This window comes from Oryctolagus cuniculus, chromosome 13, assembly GCF_964237555.1.
Source record: "Oryctolagus cuniculus chromosome 13, mOryCun1.1, whole genome shotgun sequence".
Lineage (NCBI taxonomy): Eukaryota > Metazoa > Chordata > Mammalia > Lagomorpha > Leporidae > Oryctolagus > Oryctolagus cuniculus.
In genome coordinates, this window is record NC_091444.1 from 20,387,864 (window position 1) to 20,407,534 (window position 19,671).

The window sequence follows — 19,671 nt, forward strand, 5'->3', positions numbered from 1 at the left end:
CAGGCCAGGGTGAGCTGGGATGAGAGAGGTGGGGAATGGGCTTTGGTGAGAGCAGTCAGGCCAAACTGCATCTGAAGAACCTCCATCCCTGTTAAGCTATTCCGCCATCCCTGTTTCTAGAATATTCTTCTTTTCCAGACTCCTGGGCCTCTTCCATGCTCGCACCAAATGCCCCAGTTAGCACCAGAGGCGTCAAGCTGTCTGCTGGTGCCGTGTCGGGTTGGGGCGGCAGCCTGTCTGGTCCGCGGTGAGAGGCATTTGGACCTGCATTTGCCAGGCCCATGGGCCCGGTGAGAGGATGCTGTCTGGCCCTGGTCCATTCAGCTGAAAGCCCTGATCCACACACGTCGGTTGTTGAGTGCCAGTGTGCTGGGACCCACAGGGGTCTTTAAGGAAGTTTGCGGATCGATCGAGTGTGTGTTGCAGTCAGATGTAACCGCCTTCCTCTCGGAGCCCATGCCATGGGGTCGCACAATAAGCGAGATCACTGTTCCCTGAGTCTTGGTTCTCAGGACGCTAAGGGGCGTGTGTGAGTCCGCCTCACCCCCAGCCCCATGTCTTGTCTTCGTCCCAACCTCCCAGGGAAGCTCTGGGCATTTACATTAGAACAGGAGGTGACAGCTGCCCCCCACCTGGCGCCATCAGGGACCAAAAGCTGCACTTCCTCTCAGTTCCCTGGGGTCACAGCTTTCTCCCCCAGAAGGCGGGTCTTGGGGAGACGCTGCCGGAGGCCATCAGAAGCAGCGTCAGGAAGGTGGTGGTGCAATGGGCACCGCCCCTCTCTGTGCACACACAAGGGAGCTCAGTCGCACACCCCGGTGCCCAAGCGTGGTGCACGGCGTGGGCACATCCCAGAGTGGATCCCAGGCTAACCACATTATCTTCGGATTAGGTTGCTCCATTCATCAGTAAGTAGTCTGACTACCTGTTTTTGTTTTTAAAGATTTATTTATTATTTATTTTATTTTACTTAAAAATCAGAGTTACAGAGAGGCAGAGAGAGAAAGAGAGGTCTTCCATCTGCTGATTCACTCCCCAAATGGCCACAATGGCTGGAGCTGGGCCAACCTGAAGCCAGAGCTTCTTCTTAGTCTCCCACGTGGGCGCAGGGGCCCAAGGGTTTGGGCCATCTTCTACTGCTTTCCCAGGCCATAGCAGAGAGCTGGATCGGAAGTGGAGCAGCCAGGACTCGAACCAGTGCCTGTATGGGATGCCAGCACTGCAGGCGGCAGCTTTACCCACTCTGCCACAGCGCTGGCCCCTGACTACCTGTTTTAGGGCCAGCATCATACTGAGTCATGGGTGGTTCAGAGAGATGTCTGGTCTCAAGGCTTTAATTGTACTCAGTCGTCCCTCGGTATCCGTGGGTGTGGGTTCCAGGACCCTCCATGGATGCCAAAATCCACAGATGCCCAAGTCCCAAGTGTAAAATGGCACCGTATTCACATGTAACCTGTGCACATCCTCCTGTGTCCTTTAAATATCCCTAGTCGACACCCAGCACAATGTCAACACTTGACAGTTGTACTGTAGCATCCAGGGCACGATAACAAGGAGAGCGTCCATGCTCCGTGCAGATAGGACCGTCAAGGGCCTGATGATCCGTGGTGGTTGAATTCACAGCAGCCTCCGGGGATAGAGGGCTGACTGGGACTGCACGCTAGGACCGGGGAACGTGGTTAACGTTAGGGCTGTGTGGAGCCGTTGGGAAAGAAATCAAAGGTGAGAGAAGGCATGAGCTGGAGCGCCCTGAGACTGGGGGGGGAGAAAGTGGGAAGAGCTGGGCACGAGGGTGTGGTCCAGGGTGCCTGGGCAGGAAGGGAGAGGCACGGACAGCCCGTGGGCACCTGGGAGGCCCAGCCGAGGACCCAAACCCTGAGTGGAAAGGGCAGAGAGGCAGTGGCGTGTTCCTAAGCGGGGTGAGGTGAAGGGGTCCTCGGGCTGTAACAATGTAAAGTCTAGGGGTCCATGGACACCAAGGGGAACAGGTGAGGGGACCCCTCCAGAACGAAGGGGAGCCTGAGCACACAGGGGCTGGGTGGCAGCTTACTGGGGTGAGGACAGGGTTGGCAGGGAGTGGACGCCTCGCGAGATGAAGGGGGCTCTTACGAAAGGACAGTGCGTGAGCCGGAGCCAAGGAGAGACTGGAAGGTGCTTCGGGTTGGTTTGAAGATGTAGGAGCCCTCCATGTGTTTAACAGCAAAGAGGAAGAAGATGCTAGGGAGACCAGAGATCTGTATGGGGCCGGGAGGCTGAGGAAGGGGCGCTGGGTCCCCCGTAGGAGGGAGGAGCATCTCTGGAGGGGGAAGGAGAGCCCCTGTTGGACACAGGAGGAGGAGACCGGGCAGAGCTGTCCGAGGTCATTGCTGATGGAGGGCAACAGGCGCTTGGGGGCAGTGCCGTAGGGACGGAGAGGAATGACAGGCTCCCGTCTGGGGCCTGGGTCTGCTTCCCGCCCCAGCAGATCTCCCCGGTGAGAGCAGAAAAGATGCAGGAGCCCCACAGCGGAGAACTGGGAGAACTGCGAGAACTGCGCTGAGCTCGAGTGGGTGGTATGAGAGGCGGGACAAGGTCAAGGTCAAGGCAAGCAGTGGCCCCACAGGCCGGGGCGGGGCGTGCGCTGCATGGAGGGAAGATGAGGGCTCCTTGAGCAGGGGGTAAATTGAGCACCTCTGACGCCCCGGGCTCTGCCTCCAGCCCCGGGGAGCCACCGGGGAACCTGGCCGCCCCTCCCTCCAGGAGCCAACCTCTGCGTGGGGGACCAGAGTGGGGTGGCCTGTAGCACAGATTCTCCAGAGTCGCATCCCAGTGCTGCCCTGCGCTCACCCTGTGACCTTCAGCAAGTCACTCGACCTCTCTGGGCCTCGGTTTCGTCATCTGTAAACTGGGAACGAAAGGGAAACCCCGCCGGGTGGGGTTGTGATAAGGATTAGGCTGGCTGATGTGTGGGAGGGTACTTAAGGCAGTGCCTGGTCCACAGGAAGTGCTTGTCGGCGGGAACTGTTAGTAGCGATAAAGCAAGTGGGTACGGGTGCTGTGAGAAAGGTAAATCAGAGTGCTCGGTACAGCGATCCTCCCTCAGGGGCGGGAGGAGGGACTTGCTTAGGCTGGGAGGTTCTGGGAGTTGCATCTGCTGGCAGCCGCGCAGGAGTGACAGCGGCCCGGTCTGGCGGGCACATTGAGGGTGCGGTGAGCGTGGTGGGAGGTGGGAGGAGGGGTGGCCAGGGCCGGCTCCGGCAGCGTGGCGTGTTGGGCTGAGGTATGCGGTTTTCTCCATGGTGATGGGAAGCCTTGGGGGTTGCAGCAAGGAGTGGTCGGAACCCCGGGAGACTCCGGGAGGGGGCTCTGACCACCGCGGTGGGGGGGGGGGCATTTTCTCCATGGCAGACACACATCAGGGTGGTCTTTGGGATTCCGCTGCTCCTGGGGCCTGGGGGCAGCCCTGTTGTGCAGAGAGCACAGAAGTGCTCCCTTGTCCACGCTTGCCATCCACGGAGAGCTGTCTTGGTGCAATGCCATGGGGTCAAGGAGATGGTCTCTGCCCCCGGGCAAACACAGACCCCTCGCCCCCCCACAGAATGGCAAATGATGAGGGTCTGGGAGCACGGGGGCTGGAGCAGCCCCTACAGTGATCCTCGCGCTTGTTCCCAAGTAGGGGCGGCCCGCTGCCTCGGCTCGTGGGGCTCCAGCTGCCGTGTGGCTGTCGCCAGGCAGGACTGCTGGAGTGGGTTCTGCTCCTCTGACCCCCCCTCCCCATTGAGGCATTTTAGGAGCTGCCCCTTTGTTCTGTAGCCATAACCTCAGCCCCCTCCACTGGCCCAGAGGAGACACCTGTGTCACATGATGCCTGCGCTCCAGTTCTCCGGGCCCACCCATCTGTGCCCCATAAAGCAACTGGGCTCTGCCCCCGTGAAACAGGTCTGCACACAGGCAGGGACAGAGGGGGCCTCGCTGCCATGGGGCCAGGCGGGGGTAAGTCTGCTTGTCACAGGCCCAGGTGAGGGTCTCCCTGTGTGGAAGGTATCTGGCAGTGCCCTGGGGCGGGAAGGAAGGTACAACTCCGGTAGTGCTGAGCCCGTGGACTTGTCTGGGGTGCCCGCACCAGCACTGCCTTGCTGCCAGGGAGCGTATAACCTGGCTGGGGAGACAGAAGGCCCTTGGACCTGCCCCCAGCCCAGGACCCAGTGCCAGGCAGCCTCCAGGCCTTGCGGGCACCTGCACAGGCCCACGGAGGTGTTCTTAGAGCCCCCGCTCTCTGAAGAACAGCGTGTGGGCCCTGTCTCTCCACTGTGGCTCACTCGAGGGGACTCGTCCCTCCATGCCATCTCCGCCCACCCGTGGGTCTGCAGGATCCGTGCCTGGTCCTTAGGGGACATTTCCCTCCCACGGGCACCTGCATAGCTTTCTGCTTCTTATCTGCTGCCCTGACTCCTTTCCTTTGCTTCTTTGCTGATCTTTTAACCTTGGCTCCTGAATGATTTTCTTTTTGCCCCTTTCCTGGGATAGTTTGGGCCAGAGGGCTGCCAGGTGGAGTGCTAGGCTCCAGGAGAAAGACCACGTGAAAGTCGCTGCAGCACCCCCCAACTCTCCCTCCTTACCTTGTCCCCCACGAAATCACTCATGGCTCTTCTGGCCTCCCCCCAACCCCCCAGCTTACACCAACAACCAGGCCGACATCGCCACACAGGGCTGGTTCATCGGGCTCATGTGCGCCATCGCCCTCCTGGTGCTGATCCTGCTCATCGTCTGTTTCATCAAGAGGAGTCGTGGTGGCAAGTACCCAGGTGAGCCGGGGACAGGACCCAGGTGAGCCAGGGACAGGCATCCGGGTAATCTGTGGGACAGGACTCAGGTGAGCCAGGGACAGGACCCAGGTGAGCCAGGGACAGGCATCCGGGTAATCTGTGGGACAGGACTCAGATGAGCTGGGGATGGGCACCCAGGTGAGCTGGGGGTCAGGACCCGGGGGGACAGGCACCCAGGTGAGCTACAGACAGCTCTCTCGGGAGGCGGCGCCTTCCCAGCCAGGTGCTGGGACTCTGTTCTCTCCTTTGCCAAGCTAGCCGCACAGCCCTCCTCCTGCCCTGGGCGTTTTAGGGCTGTTGGGTGAGCTCGGTTTGCCTGAGGTGGGGTTGGCGTCTCCCAGGCAGCTCCAAGGGTGTGGAAGGAAGCCGGGCTCGGTGAGGAATGAGCTTCCCTCTGGGACCTGCCACCCACCTGCTCACCGCCTTGGCTTTTCCAGCCTGGATCTCGTTCGGCTCTTGTGTCCCAGGAAGGGAGGAAGGAGAAGAGGCGTTTTCTCTGATGTGTCAGAGCAGAGAAGAGGAGGCGCCCCGGGAGAGAGGCTGCCTGGCGAGGAGGGTGGGGGTGCAGGCGGAGACCAGGCGGGGCTCCCCCTTAAAGGGCTTTGTGCTCCCCTAGAGTCCTGGGGAGGCGTTTTTCTTCCATGGGTCTCGAGAGCCTTCCAGCTCAGGCACGCCGGGGCCAAGGCCGGGGACCTCTGGCCTCCGGTTCCTGGAAAGACTGATGGCTTTTCAGACAGGGGCAAGCAAGCCATCTTCTGTGGCAGGTGGGGAGGGTGACAGGAGACAGGATAATGGATCACCCTGAGCGTGCACGAAGCTGCTCCCCTCCCCCCAGCCCCCATCTCCAAATGTGCCCCAGGGCCCCTTAGAACTCAGCACAAAGGAATTGAAGGGAGGGAGGGTCTGCTTTGTGTCCACAGCTACAGACCCTGCCGTTCTGAAGGGTTCTGAAGTTAAGGCCTCTGCCAACAGGAGGGAACAGAATCAGAATCCTGGCTGGCCGGTGATGTTTGCCTTTGCCTCATTTGCTGGTTTCTCCGTAAGAGAGAAGGCAGGCAAGGCGGCCTTTCATTTGCCGCTGGGTCTGGGGCACGTGCATCCAAGGGTGCCGATGAGTCCTGAGCCTTCCTTTGCCCATGCAGGAAATGCCCCATTCCAGAAAGTTCTTCACAGCTGAGTTCCCTCCCTGCAGCTGCAGGCTAAGCCCTGGTGCATTACAAAGACGAGCAGCCGAGGAGCCAGGAGTCCTGGGCTCTGAGCCTCACTCGGTTGCCAATTAGTCATGGCTGTGTTCTTCACCTCTGAAAGCCTCAGTTTCCCTCACCTAACACTGGCCTGATTATCCTGCCCTGTGCCTCAGAAAGGACACACAGAGTCCTTCATGCCAGGCCCGCTGCATACCAGCCCCTGGGACTCGGGGGGAAGCGGTCTTGCTCCCCAAGGACATAGCAGCCAACACAGCACAGCAGACAGGGCTTCCACTGGGCGTCGACACACCAGGGGGAGGTACAGGTGGGGTCCCGGATAGGAGGGCATGTGCCACCCACGGATGGGCATGGAGGGCGCTCCGCTGGGAGCTTTGAGGAAACACCCAGGCCCCACCATCGGCAGAGAGCCAGCCTCTGTTACAGGCCTGCGAAGTGTGCACAGATCACTGCTGTTGAGAGCTGAGGGAAAAGGTGTGAACAGCGGAGGAGGATTTGCCTTTGGCAAAGAGAGGATCACATCTACTTGGGGTTTGGGGGAGGCCCTGAGAGGGGGTGGTTCCAGCTGTGAATGGAGCTACGAAGAGCACCCCCCAGCCCCCCATCCCGGGTGAAGAGGAGGACAAGGGGCAGCTCATGCTTGGCAGCTGGTTGAGTGCAGACAGCGTGGCGGGCGCCCTGGAGCACAGGGCCTCCTGCTCACTCATCGTCCTGTGTGTCTGCTCCTCCCACCAAGTGCGAGAGAAGAAAGATGTTCCCCTTGGCCCCGAGGACCCCAAAGAAGAGGACGGCTCCTTTGACTACAGGTGCGTGAGCTCCCCCGCCCAGAGCAGCTGCTGCGGCTGTGTGCCTCCGTGTCCCAGCCCACCAGGCTGCCCCCTCTGCCCCTCTGGTGGAGGGAGCTGTGGCAGGGCTGCAGGCTGCTGAGGGTGCACACAGAGGGGGCTCCTGGACACCGTTCATTTGCTCCATGCCATCCATTCGTCCCCCTGCCCAGCTCAAATGGTGAGCTCCTGGTTTGCAGCTTTATTCTGAAAACCAGCCCTGGGCCCCCTTGCTGCAACTCATTCAGCCTCAGGACCCCCTCTGTGCCCAGCAGCAGCCTGGCAAGCAGGATCAGATGAGTGGGTCGTGGCGCCGTGGCCCACCCAGGAGCACCTCTGGCAGCCTAGGGAACCGTGACTCTCCACCCAGTCCCTTGTCCCCACAGACCTCCCAAAGGGCAAGCCCAGAGTTCCCGCCCCTTCTCCCCGGGCTGTCCCCAGCTTCCCCATGGGCTAAGAGCCATTCCCTGGCCTTCAGCTCCATAGGCCATGGGGCCTTCCCTGGCCCAGCCCCCAGTGCAGCCAGAGAGCGGACTGAGGAGCTCCTGCAGGACAGGGCCCTGCAGCCTGCACCGGGAGAAGCTGCTTCCTCGTGCGCTTCTTCCCCAGACACCAAAGCTGCGGGGCCAGTGCCCGTGCCTGCTCCCCTAAGACCTGGAGGCTGGATGTGTGTGCATGGGAGCCGGCCGGCCTGCACACCACATGGCAGCCGTCCTGGAGCCTCCGCTTGGATGGGTCTGGGGAAAGGTTGAGATCAGGACATCAGGACAGACTCAGCACCCAGAGGGACCGACGTGGCTCATCTCTCCAGCCCTGTGGCTCAGGGGCCAAGTGCCTTTCTCCTTGGGGCCTTTCTGCCCCCTCCCCCATGTATGCCCACAGGACCCGGAAGCTTGCTTGGAGGCAAGGCTGACAGGTGGCTAGACCAGGGCACCCCAGATCATTCAGGTTCATTTAGGAGAGGTCTGTTCCTTCCAGACTCCCTGCTCCCCCAAGACTCTGGCCAGACCCCTCCCCTGGCTGAGCCATCCCTGCCCAGTGATTGCAACTTGGCAGATGGCATCACACGATCCCAGGGGCCTGCGGGAGGGTAGAGGCCCTGGGAAGGGGTATGTATGCAGAAGACTGGCAAGTGGGGCGAGGAGCCTGGCAGTGAGACCCCCCCCCCCCAGCTCACAGAGAGTGAGCCCCACCCCTGCACAAGTTCAGCACAGCCCTGGCTCCAGCCGTGCCTTTCACCGCACTGCCCAGCAGAGAGCTCCGCTGGGCTGGCTAATGTGGCCCCATCACGCCACGCACTGGGCCAGGGGACCGGGCTAATAGCTTTCCATCCTCTAGCACCCAGCGGCCCTCCCCCGACAGCCACCTTTACCCACCCTGCTATTAAGTGGAGAGCACACTGCCCGCTGTAATGGCCATCCAGTCATCCGGAAGAACTGAGTGTGAGCAGGGGAGGGTGGGGCGCGTCTGCTCAGACTGCCTGGCACCGCTGTGGGCCACCCTCAGGGACCAAGACCACCGCTGCTGGTCGGGGCTGCCTCCTGCTTGGGAGTGTGCTCCCCTCTGAAGTGCAGCCCGCAGCACCTGTTCCCCTCTGAGCCTAAAGGCAGTCCTGGGGAAGAATGTGGTATCTGAGCAGATGCTGGTACAGGGGGCAGCCCCTCACCTCCTGGGGAGCACGGCTGACATGCCGACTGGGTGTCCATGCCCAGGGGCCGGTGCCACCTGACCCACCAGGCCTCCCTGCTCACTCCACTCAGGAGTGTTGCCAAACAACACTCTAAATTGGTTGGAGGTATTGCTATAGGACCCGCAAACTGGCGTTGGCTTGCCCGATGGGCAGAAAGCCAGTCGCTGGCATCGGGGTGGTGGGAGGAAGTAGGTGTTTATTGCAAAGCGCAGAGCAAGGAGCTGGGCGGCTGCTGTTCAATTCCCAGGCTCCCCGAGGAGCTGGGGTGGAGGTTCTTACAGACTGAAATTGAAACTGGGGCCGCAGGTGCATGATCTGCCGTGTGCAAATTCCCGGTCAGTGCGTGGTGCTCATAACCCTTCCTTGGTTGGTGACGCCGTGCTCTGTAGGGAATTTATGATGGCCAGGTGGGCGCCAGTGGTCTGGAGGGAGTGGGGGGATACGTGTAGTGGTATTGAGACCTGGAATTGCCCTGCCTGGACCTTGAATTCCCTAAACAAACCCCTTTGGACCGAGCTGGCCAGCAGGGTTTTATCCATTGGAGAAGCAAATGACTTCTTGAGGCCGTTGATTAGACCCTTCTGGGGCCAGCTGGGTCACTCCCACAAGTCAGAGAATTCCTTTTGGTAAAGGCCAGACAAGGACTCCTTTGGCTAAGGGAGACAGCCAAGAGGCTGGGCCCTGCCTTTCCACTATAGGGGTTGCGTCTCAGGTGGGGCTTAAGGAAGGGCCTGGCACTGATCTGGGTCCCCTCCCTCCTGCCGTCACACACTCGTTCACCTGCTCGGCCCCAGCAGCAGGTGTAGGCTGTAGACACAGCAGCAGGCTGTAGACACAGCGGGTGTCGGAGGAACAGCAGGGAGGTGGAGAGGCGGGGGCAGGTTTACCCGTCAATGGCAGAGCCTTTTCCTATGAGTCGCAGGTCGCAGTAGGTCACAGCCGATCCAGGCCCTCCTTGATGGACAGGTCATCAGAGCACACGGTGACACACTTGGGATTAGAACCCCCCAGCTTGGCCGTGGCTCACAGTCTGTGGCCATGCTCCCCTGCCTGCTCCCACCCCTGATGGTAGCCCAGTCTCATGGAGGGGACCCCTGCCCAGCAGCCCAGAAGGGTGGGCTCCAGATCCTGCTCTGGTGACCCAGCACTTCGCTTAGAGAAGATGCTGGACTCTAGGCCTCAGTGCCCCTTTGGCAGGCAAGGGAGGGTGAGGCGGACTGTTCAGTGCACTCTGGGGGTGCCTGCCCCCTCCAGCTGTGCAGGGCACACACCCGGCCAGAGGCGGCTACTCTGCCCCTCCCTGCCAGGGTGTATGGGCCGCGCTGGACCAGGCCAGCCCCTGACTCTCTGTCTCTCTGTGGCCAGTGACGAGGACAACAAGCCTCTGCAAGGCAGCCAGACGTCGCTGGACGGCACCATCAAACAGCAGGAGAGCGACGACAGCCTGGTGGACTACGGCGAGGGCGGGGAGGGCCAGTTCAACGAGGACGGCTCCTTCATCGGGCAGTACACGGTCAAGAAGGACAAGGAGGAGACGGAGGGCAACGAGAGCTCAGAGGCCACGTCCCCCGTCAACGCCATCTACTCCCTGGCCTAACCGAGCCCGCCGGGGCTCCGCCACTATTTTGCGAGTGGGAGGAGGGGAGGGGGAGACGAAGCCGCTGCAGACCCTGCCACACAGCCGCCGCCACCTTCAGGGACACGGGTACAGCATGGGGGTCTCAGAGACCCCCCCAGCCACCCACAAGCCCCCTCCCAATGACCCCCCCACACCCCCGGGTGCCACCAGTGTGGGAGCGCTCGAGCCATGGCCAAGCTCGCTGAAGGGAGCCCCGGCCCCTTGCCCGTCTCCCAGCCGCCCTGAACCCTGGCACCGGCGCACACCGCGTCTGCTGGCTGCGGTACTTCTCACCGTGTTTATTTGGGCTTTGTGCTTCTTCCCCTTGGACCCAGTGTCTCCATTTCCTTTTCCTTTTTGAAGAAGTGTCCTTGGGAAAGAGGGCCTGGGTGGCTCCTGCCCCAGGAAACCACCACGGTAGGCAAAAAGGAGTGACCCGAGAGTGGACGGCCGGACGGGAGAGCCGCAGTATTCACACAGCCGCAGGGCGAGCCTTCTTCCCAAGGATGCCTTTCTCGCCGCGCGCCTCCCTCGCTCCCAGCCCCTGCGCCTCGGGCCTGGCAGTCACTGAGCTGGGCTCGGCTCCGTTCTGGGAAACAACAGTATTTTTGGCAGGAGCAGCTGGGCAGGCCTCCTTGCCTCTCTGTGGTTCGCTTGGGAGATGAGTTTACCTCTAGCTCCTCCATCTTCCCCCCGGGAAAACCAGGATGCGAGCTGCACAGACCATACGGGTCTGAGGAGCGGGAGTGGGCTCTGGTGGAGAGGACGCCAGCCCCGGGGAACGAGCCTCAGGCAGGAGCAGACCCGTGTGGGTGCTGGGGGAACTGTGCTCCCCTGTAGAGAGAAGAACAAGGCTGATTTGGACCTCCCTCCTCTGCCTGTGCCGGCAGTGAAACCAGGACGCAGGGAGGTGCCCGCCCACCTGCCAGGTGTCTTCGCTGCTACCCTCAAGGCGATGGCGGCCTGTGTTTGGGGGTGTAAGGCACTGCCCCCCCACTAGCTCTAGCAGATTTCCTTGCCTTGGTCAGCTCTGAATGATACTGAGACTCCATTCAACATGGTGCGTGCATGGGGACCTGCCGCCGAGACGGAGGGTAGACACGTATGGGGACCCTGAGGTGGCACCATTCTGGCCGTGCTGTGATGCCCCTGCCTGGGGCTCGCAATGCTCTTTGTATGCCTTATGCAGTTCTGATCTGTCGCTGGAGCTCCCAGGGGCCCAGCCCCCCCACCCCCCGCGCAAGCCTCGCAGCCTCCAGCGACCTGTGTCTGTCTCAAGTTGTTGGGGGCAGCCCCTGCAGTGCCCCAGCAGTGCCCCAGCAGGACTGAAGGAGCCACTCATGGGCCCTCAGCCTGGGCCCCTGGAAGAGACCCTCGCAGACCTGCAGTTCCCAGAGTGAAGGTGCTGCCTCTCCCTCCCCACCTAATCCTCTTTGAAACCAAAGGTACCTGGCATCCCCGGTGAGAGCGAGGGGGAGGTCTGGAGCCTATGACGGGCCCTCAGCTCTTGCTGCAGCCCGAGTTGGTTCCAGGAGGATGAAGCTGTCCCCAAGAAGGGGCCTCCAGCTGCTGGCCTAGGGGCCCAAGCTGGTCCAGGCTGGTGTCCCTCAGTGGCTTTGTGAAAGCGTCGTTTGCCACATATTGAAGCCGCAACGGTATTAGCAAGGCTTGCATCCCTTCGGAATCATTCAAATGCAGGCAAGCCCGTAGACGCACGCGCTCCAGCCGCAGGAAAAGGCACTGTAGCCCAGCGCCGAGCAGGGGTGGGCTGTGAACCTGAGAGGAGTGCGCCGTGGCCCTGGGGCCCGGGCCACGCCCAGGTGTGCACGGGGAAGGCCCAGGGGCCGCTCTCCTGCTGAAAGGGGACAGGGTAAAGAGCTCGGGACCCTCTCCTCCGGCTCTCTTCCAACACCTGCTGCCCCAGCCCAGTGTCGCTGAGGGGGGCGTCAGGGAAGCGAGGGTGGGGGCCGAGTGAAGGACTGGCCTTTCCGGAAGCAGTCTGGGTGTACACACGGTGGTCGAGTTTCTCAGGCATCCGTCCGCGCTGCACGGCCATCTAGTGAGCCCCTCAGCAAAGGCAGGCTGTGGGCAGGAAGGGCTGATGGTGTCATCGTAGCTGTCTCCCTGCCTCTTCTGTCTGCAGGGTCCTGGGAGAGGTGAGTCTACTGGTCTGTGCACCCTGTTCCAGTGCCCTCCTGGGCTCTGAACCGTCCTCCATGTGTGTTTCAAGAGAATACTGCTGCCTTCCTCTCTCTCTCTCTCTCTCTCTCTCTCTCTCTGGCTATTGTTCTGTGGCTGCCAAGATCTGCCCCACCCCCACCACAACTGCCACACAACCACAGCCCTTCAGGCAGGAGCAGACTGGGCACTGAAGAGCTGAGTGTTCTCCCCACCCCAAGATGGCGCAGCAAGATCAGAGGCCGAAGTAGGTGGCTTGCAAGGTTAACCTAAGAGGCTGCCCCTCCCAGGAATGGGCGAGGCCTTTTGCTGTGGATCCCATGCCAGAGTCGCCCCAACTCAGCAGGAAAGCAGTATTGCCCAGCCCTCCCTGCCAGCTGTGTGTCTCGAAGCATACCAACAACCATGCCAGGAGTGGGCGATGCCCAGGTGCTGCAGCTTGCCTGGCGGGGGAGGAGGTGCAGTTGTCTTGTAGTGACTGTGGAAGCTGCATTGACCGGGCTGCAGACCCAGTGCTGTGCTCTCGTCTGTCCATTTGCATTCACTCAGCAGATGCTCTGAGCATCTCGTCTGAGCCAGGGCCTGAGCTCCGGGTACCGTGGTGACTGAGTCAGGTGTGGTGCCTGCCCTCCGGGGCTGGCCGATCTGGGACCTGAGTCTTGAGACACTGGCCCCTGAGTTGCTGAAGCTGCTGATGGCTCCACGCAAGCAGAGAGAGGCTGCAGAGGCAGATCTTGGCCCGTGTGGTCGGCAGGATTTGTCAGAGCTGGGCGGTCACAGCCCGCAGGGTGGGGTTGAGAAATGGCACTGCTTCCGGAGCCTCTTTGTTCTGCCTCTTGGGGCCACTACTTAACCTGTCTGTATTCAGTGCCTCCCCCCACAGAGGGGCATGGGCCCACCTGAGGGGCAAGGGAGGTCAGTGTTTGGAAGTACACCACCACAGGAGGGGACAGCCACCTCCTGCCTTGCCTGGGTTATGGTGGCGGGGTCCCATCTGTTTCTTTGAGGGCATGGTTGAGTCTCAGCTCTCTCCCTTGCTCATCTCCCTGGCCCGGAGAGGTTGCAGACATCTGGTCCTCCCTCTTGCTGGCACATCCTGAGGTCTGGAGAAGTGACCGCCTGTCAGAGCCAGCCAGTGCCAACAGCATCCCTGCAAGGTGCACCTGCCGCCTGGGCCCGGAGATCCTGTTCTGACCACAGTTGACCTTTGGAAGAGGGGGAGAGAGATGCGAGGGTGCTTGTGGGTTTTCCAGCTAAGGGACAAGTGCCCCTGCCACGCCCAGCACCTACACAGAGACGCAGACCCCAGCACCACAGTAGAGCAGCAGTTCAGGGGCTGACGGTCTGGATGATGATGTTGTCTTGGTGTCTGAGCCTGCATGAGAAGTGATGTAGAAGGTGTTGCATGGGTTCCGTGCACAACATGGGCCCTACTCAGGTGGCTCCAGTCTAGAGACAGAATGGCCTGCAGGGGAGAGAAACCCCCCAGGGGCAGCACGGCCAGTGGCTGATTATGGTCCCTGCTAAGCCCCAGAGCTGGAGCTGGGCAAGTCCTAGGGCATCCCCAGTGTGGCTGGAGCAGGGCTATGACCAGGCTGTCTCTGTGGGCTGCTTGGCTAACACCCTGAAAGGGTGCGGGTCCGTGGGCTGAGCCCTGGCTGGGCTGCTCAGAGAAAGGACAGCCCACAGCCTGGCCCTCGTGACGCCTTGGTGCCACTGCAGCCAGCCCCTGCGAAACGCGCCCAAGCCCGTGGTGGGGTCAGGCCCAGCAGAGCGTCCTGCACGGGGGCTCAGGAGTAGATGGAGGAGGTCCCCAGCTTAACATAAAGGAAAGCTAGAGAGGACTTGGTCCAAGGAAGCCAAGAACTTGGAAGTGTTGAGACGCCGTGCGCTAGGAGACTTCTGCAGCCCCTCCCGTGAACTGCAGGGACCACCCCGTGTGTCTCCCTCCTGCATGGCCATGCCCAGGACCTGCCCTCTCTTCCCCTCTACTAGGAAGGAACCGCCCTGAACCCACGGTGAGGACACCCAGCAGGGCCTCCCACTGGGGTCTCAAGCCAGAGCCGAAGCCGGTGCTCCTCCTGTGGGGGTGTGGGTATTAAGCGGGCGGTCCAGCTGAGGATGGAATCGGACGTCAGCAGGTGCTGATGGAACAGACGAGGAGAGGAGGTGGCAGGGAGCTTCTTAAGCACGCGGCTGGTCAGCTGAGGTCAGGGTGGGGCCTGACCTTGGCCTTCTGCTCCTTGTCCAGTGTTCTTTCATTTCACTGCCGCTGCCTCCTTGCACGGAGGTGTGACTGCGGAGCCATTGTTGTCCAGGTCCGCCCTTGGGCACCTCTTCCATGTCTCCCACATCCCCGTGCACCTCCCACAATGGGATCAGCCGGTGTGGGACAGCCTGTGGTTGTTGCCCGAGCCGTGCAGGGTAGGAGTGACCAGGACTGTAGCCGAGAGTGACAGGCTGATTGATTGGTGGCATTACTGTGAAGCCGAGACTGCGCCCCCCTCCGGTGGTGGCTCCCGTGCAGTGACACCAGAGCCCTCAGCTTGCTGCGATCCGCAGGGGAGGGCACAGAGGGTCTGTGTCTGTCCTGCCAGCCTGGCAGTCGCTGGGATGAAAGAGTTCCGTGAAGCAATAAACACAAAAGTCTGGGAGAAACTCTCCGGAGTTTTGTGTACGACTCTGTTTTCTTTTGTTCAAAGCGCTGCAGATCAGCTGACCCTGACCTGCTGTTTGTTCTGACTCCCAAACGCCATGTCCCCAGGCAGTGTTGTCCCTCTGCCCGGCTCCCCACCCTCCGCCGGCTTCCTCACACCCCTTGTTGAGCTGAGCGTCCGTCTGTCCATCCGTCGCCTGTGCCGCCTTCTGTCTTGGTCCCACCCCTGCCCCACGTGCACCTGGAGGACCTCCTACCCTGCTCCTCCCCAACACACATCGCCCCACCATTCCAGTTTGCTCTTTTCAGTGGGAAAAGGTTTTCCCAGGGCCTCCATCCCTCCCCACATTCCCACACACCCACTGGCTGGCCTGATTTCTTTCTGTTGGTGACACAGTTAACTCTCCGCGGGCAGACCTCGACTTAACCCTTCTCATAGCGCGTTCTTTCCTTTGGGCACGATATTTCGCATTAACCCACTTCGTCAGCGACAGGTGCGTGTCTGAGGGCGCTGGGGCCTTCGGTGGGGAGGACTCGTGGCCACAGAGGACCATCTAATACCTGGACTTATGAACTGACTGCATGAGCAACGAAAAGGCCAAATTATTCAGAGTTTTTTTCCGAATCACTGTAAAAACTGATTTCTTTTGTATAGAGAACACTAAACGTATAATCAAAGTTGTTCAAAGTGGACTCTGGCCGTGTGATTTGTTCATTTGCCTCGGTTAATGTGTGGGAGAGGAGTGCGAAGGGGTGACGGAAATGAATCCGAGGTCTTTCTGGGGTGGGGGTGCGGACTGGCAGTTAAGACACTGGCTAGGGCTCCCGCGTCGCCCATCAGTGTGCCTGGATCCAATTCCCAGCTTCGGCTCTGGACCCCAGCTTCCTGCCAGTGTAGACCCTGGGAGGCGACAGTGCTGGACCACGTGGTTAGGTTCCTGCCACCCTTGCGGGAGACCTGGATTGAGCCCCCACAGCTGCTACTGGCATTTGGGGGAGTGAACCAGCCAAAGTGAGCTTGCTCTGTCTCTCTGCCTCTCAATGCACGAACATGTTCTAAAGAGAAAAGGCTTTCCGTGGGCACCAGCATCCTACCCTAGGAAGTTCTGCCAGAGCTGCCCCTTTCTGGAAGGTGGTTCTGTTGGACAAGCTCGTTTGCACAATTTGTGTTTTAGACTTGGAGGGACTGGTGTAGGGAGGCGCTCAGTCCTGGAAACCCTCCCTGTTCAGCATGGCCGTGCGTGCAAGCAGACGTGCTGTGCAATGCCCAGACAGGACTGGTGGTGAAGGAGCCCCGGACGTCGTGACCCCCTCCCTTTCTTCAGGGTTGGGTGAAGGTGGGAGGGAGGGCAGGGCTGGGAGGCAGTTCCACTCTTGCAGAAAAATCACTGGGACTTTGTGGGTAGTGACAGCAATACAGGCAAAGGCACTCCCCTGAGACACAGACCCAGCTCTGCCGGACAGAGAACCATGTGTGGGGGCGGACACGTAGACCCTATTTCCAGGTGCAGCTCCTCCGGGATTACTGGGCAGCTCACAGTATGTCGTGCAACACCCTGGACCTCCCTGCTGACTCCTAGGAATATCAGAAATATCCCTTCGGGGCCAGCGTCGTAGTGCCTTGGGTTAAGCCACCGCTTTCATCCTCTACCGGAGCGCTGGTTGGAGTCCTGGATGCTCCACTTCGGATCCAACTCCCCGCTACTGCACTAAGGAAGCAGCAGGTGATGGCGCAAGTGCTCGGTCCCCTGGATGGATTTTCTTTTTTTTCTTTTTTCTTTTTTTTTACAGGCAGAGTGGACAGTGAGAGAAAGACAGAGAGAAAGGTCTTCCTTTGCCGTTGGTTCACCCTCCAATGGCCGCCGTGGCCGGCGCGCTGCGGCCGGCGCACTGTGCTGATCCGATGGTAGGAGCCAGGTACTTATCCTGGTCTCCCATGGGGTGCAGGGCCCAAGTACTTGGGCCATCCTCCACTGCACTCCCTGGCCACAGCAGAGAGCTGGCCTGGAAGAGGGGCAACCGGGACAGAATCCGGAGTCCCGACCGGGACTAGAACCCGGTGTGCCGGCGCCGCAAGGCGGAGGATTAGCCTAGTGAGCCACGGCGCCAGCCCTGGATGAATTTTCAGACTCAGAGTTTTGACTGGCCCAGCCCCAAGCTGTTGCAGGCATTTTGGGGAGTGAACAAGTAGATGGAAGATCAATTTTCTCTCTCTCTCTCTCTCTCTCTCTCTCTCTCTCTCTCTCATAGATTAAAATAAATAAATAATGAACATTTTTTAAAAAGTCCTTTCTCATCACTCTCAAGTCCCCAGGCTGTCTCTGAAGTCCGACCCCCGTGTCCCTGTGCACATTTCCCCCTGGTCCCAGCCCTCGTGGTCTGAACTGCCAGTGTCCTTGCTCCTGTGCCCCTGCTCCGCGGCGACATTGCAGCCAGAGTGCTCTAAAAGGCACCCAAACCTTCCTTTGCTGCAGTGGGACAGAATCCAGACCCGGGCTCGGCGGGTCAGACCTCCCACAGCTGACACCTCTCCAGTTCTGTTCCCACCACACCCCGCGCACACCCTAAATCCCAGCCGCTCCTAGCTATTTCCAGCTCCCCGTGACATGCACAACTTTCTCACATTTCCCAGGTTTGGCAGTTCAATTAAGAAGGATGTATTAATAACCTACTCGTGCCAGTTAGTGACGTAAGAAGGGAGGGTAGCATTGCAGGCCCAGGAACAGGGACAGCCCTCAGGGACAGGCCAAGCTAGCTATAGTGACCCGGAGTGGCATGGGCAGGGGGCTTGGTGTGCAGCCCAGTGCCCGGAGCTGGCTCTGTCCAGAATGACGCCCTCCTCACCGTCCACTCCCCTGCTCTGGACACTGGAGCTGATGCTCACAGCAGCCTTGCTGCGCCCGAGCCCACACGCTCACTCTGTCTGCTTCTTAGAGCCCAGCCCTCCCCACTTCCTGGAAGACAGGCTGTGGGCTCTGTGCTGGCTGACACATGCTCACTGTCAGCTCAGGGGCCGCTGTCTCAGGGCCTGTACAGCCACACACATACACGTCTTCTCTGACCCCCTGTGCATGCACACACACACACAAAGACACATCTTCCCAACCCCCTGTGCATGCACACACACACACACACACACACACGTCTTCCTTGACACCCTGTACACACACACATACACACACACACATCTTCCCTGATACCCTGTACACACACACACACACACACATGCACATCTTCCCTGACCCCCTATGCAAGTACACACACACACATCTTCCTGACACCCTGTACACACACACATGCACACACACACATCTTCCCCGACCCCCTGTGCATGTACACACACACACACACCTTTCCTGACCCCCTGTGCATGTACACACACACATGCACACATCTTCCTGACACCCTGTACACACACACATGCACACATCTTCCTGACACCCTGTGCAAGTACACACACACATCTTCCTGACACCCTGTGCATGTACACACATACACACACATGCACACATCTTCCTGACACCCTGTACACACACACACACACGTACACTTCTTCCTGACACCCTGTGCATGTACACACACACACATGCACACATCTTCCTGACCCCCTGTACACACACATGCACACATCTTCCTGACACCCTGTACACACACGCACATGCACACTTCTTCCTGACACCCTGTACACACACGCACACCCTGGCACGGTCTCCTTTGGGTCCCCTCACTGTGCCTGACAGCACTTGTTTTATGCCTCAAGGGTCCTGGTAGATGGCAGTTGTTGTCTACGTCCTGGGTGCAAGAGCTCCTTTCCCACTGCTGCGTTCAGAGCCCTGTGCCAGGCACCTAGCAAGCCCAGCCGGAGGACCAAGTGAGTGAGCGAGGCAGCCACTCGTGGCCAGGCGGATTTAGCTCTTTCACGTCATTGCACGTGGATCCTGAACTTGGGTCTGACATGTCAGGGTCAGAGTCCACCTGCCCAGGTCTGGGAGCAGAAGCCCCCACCCTAGGGTACAGAGGTAGAGGGAGCCGACTATCTCGTGCAAAGAAAGCCAGCCCCAGCTCAGCCTTGGCCAGACAAAGCCACTGCCTCTCGGGGGACCCCCAGACTATCTGTCTCCTGAAGACTGCGCCTCCCGGCCCATTAGAAATGCTAATCTGCGGCGTGGCGCTGGATTAAGGGACCCGGTGGGGAGGGGACCAGTCATCTTTCTGTCTTTATTAAGAGTGAAGCCTGCGCCCCCCTTGCCCAGCTGCCCCCAAAGGGCCTGGATGCAGAGTTGTTCTGGCCCCTCTCATCAAGGCAGCCATCATTATATCAGGTGGGGGCGGGCTCAGCACACACCCCCCACTTCATGCATCAGAGCCCATTTGTTTGATGTCAGTTCCTGCTGGAGCGGGACCAGGCAGTGGGCCTTGGAGCAATTTGGAGCCACAGCTGCGGCCCGGCAGCCCCGCCCCGCCCCAGAGCTGGCGGCTGATTAGCCTGAGACCCCAGTTCAGAGAAGCCTGGCTTTGTGCTGAGCCTGATGGGGTCCGCACACCCGCCCCCCTGAGCCCCAGTAGGAGTTCTCAGCTCTCAGCGTCACCCTGGCGGTCACGGCAGAGAGCCAGGGCAGGGGACTGTCTCACACTGAAACCAAGTTCCACGCTAGGTATTTAAAATCCAAATTGCCCGTGTAAAGAATGAATCCT

General features: G+C 60.1%; 1 protein-coding gene across 20 annotated transcripts in view; it reads left to right on the plus strand.

Annotated features, from left to right (window-relative positions):
• Positions 1-15,669, plus strand: part of NFASC (neurofascin) — a 176,032-nt gene extending 160,363 nt beyond the window's left edge. For all 20 annotated transcript variants that reach the window (XM_070055159.1, XM_070055168.1, XM_070055160.1 and 17 more), the window contains 3 exons: positions 4,653-4,784; positions 6,747-6,816; positions 9,890-15,669. In XM_070055159.1, coding sequence (XP_069911260.1) covers positions 4,653-4,784; positions 6,747-6,816; positions 9,890-10,121 — 434 coding nt within the window. In that variant the 3' untranslated portion in view covers positions 10,122-15,669. The remainder of the gene's footprint in view (positions 1-4,652; positions 4,785-6,746; positions 6,817-9,889) is intronic.
• The last annotated feature ends 4,002 nt before the right edge of the window (positions 15,670-19,671 follow it).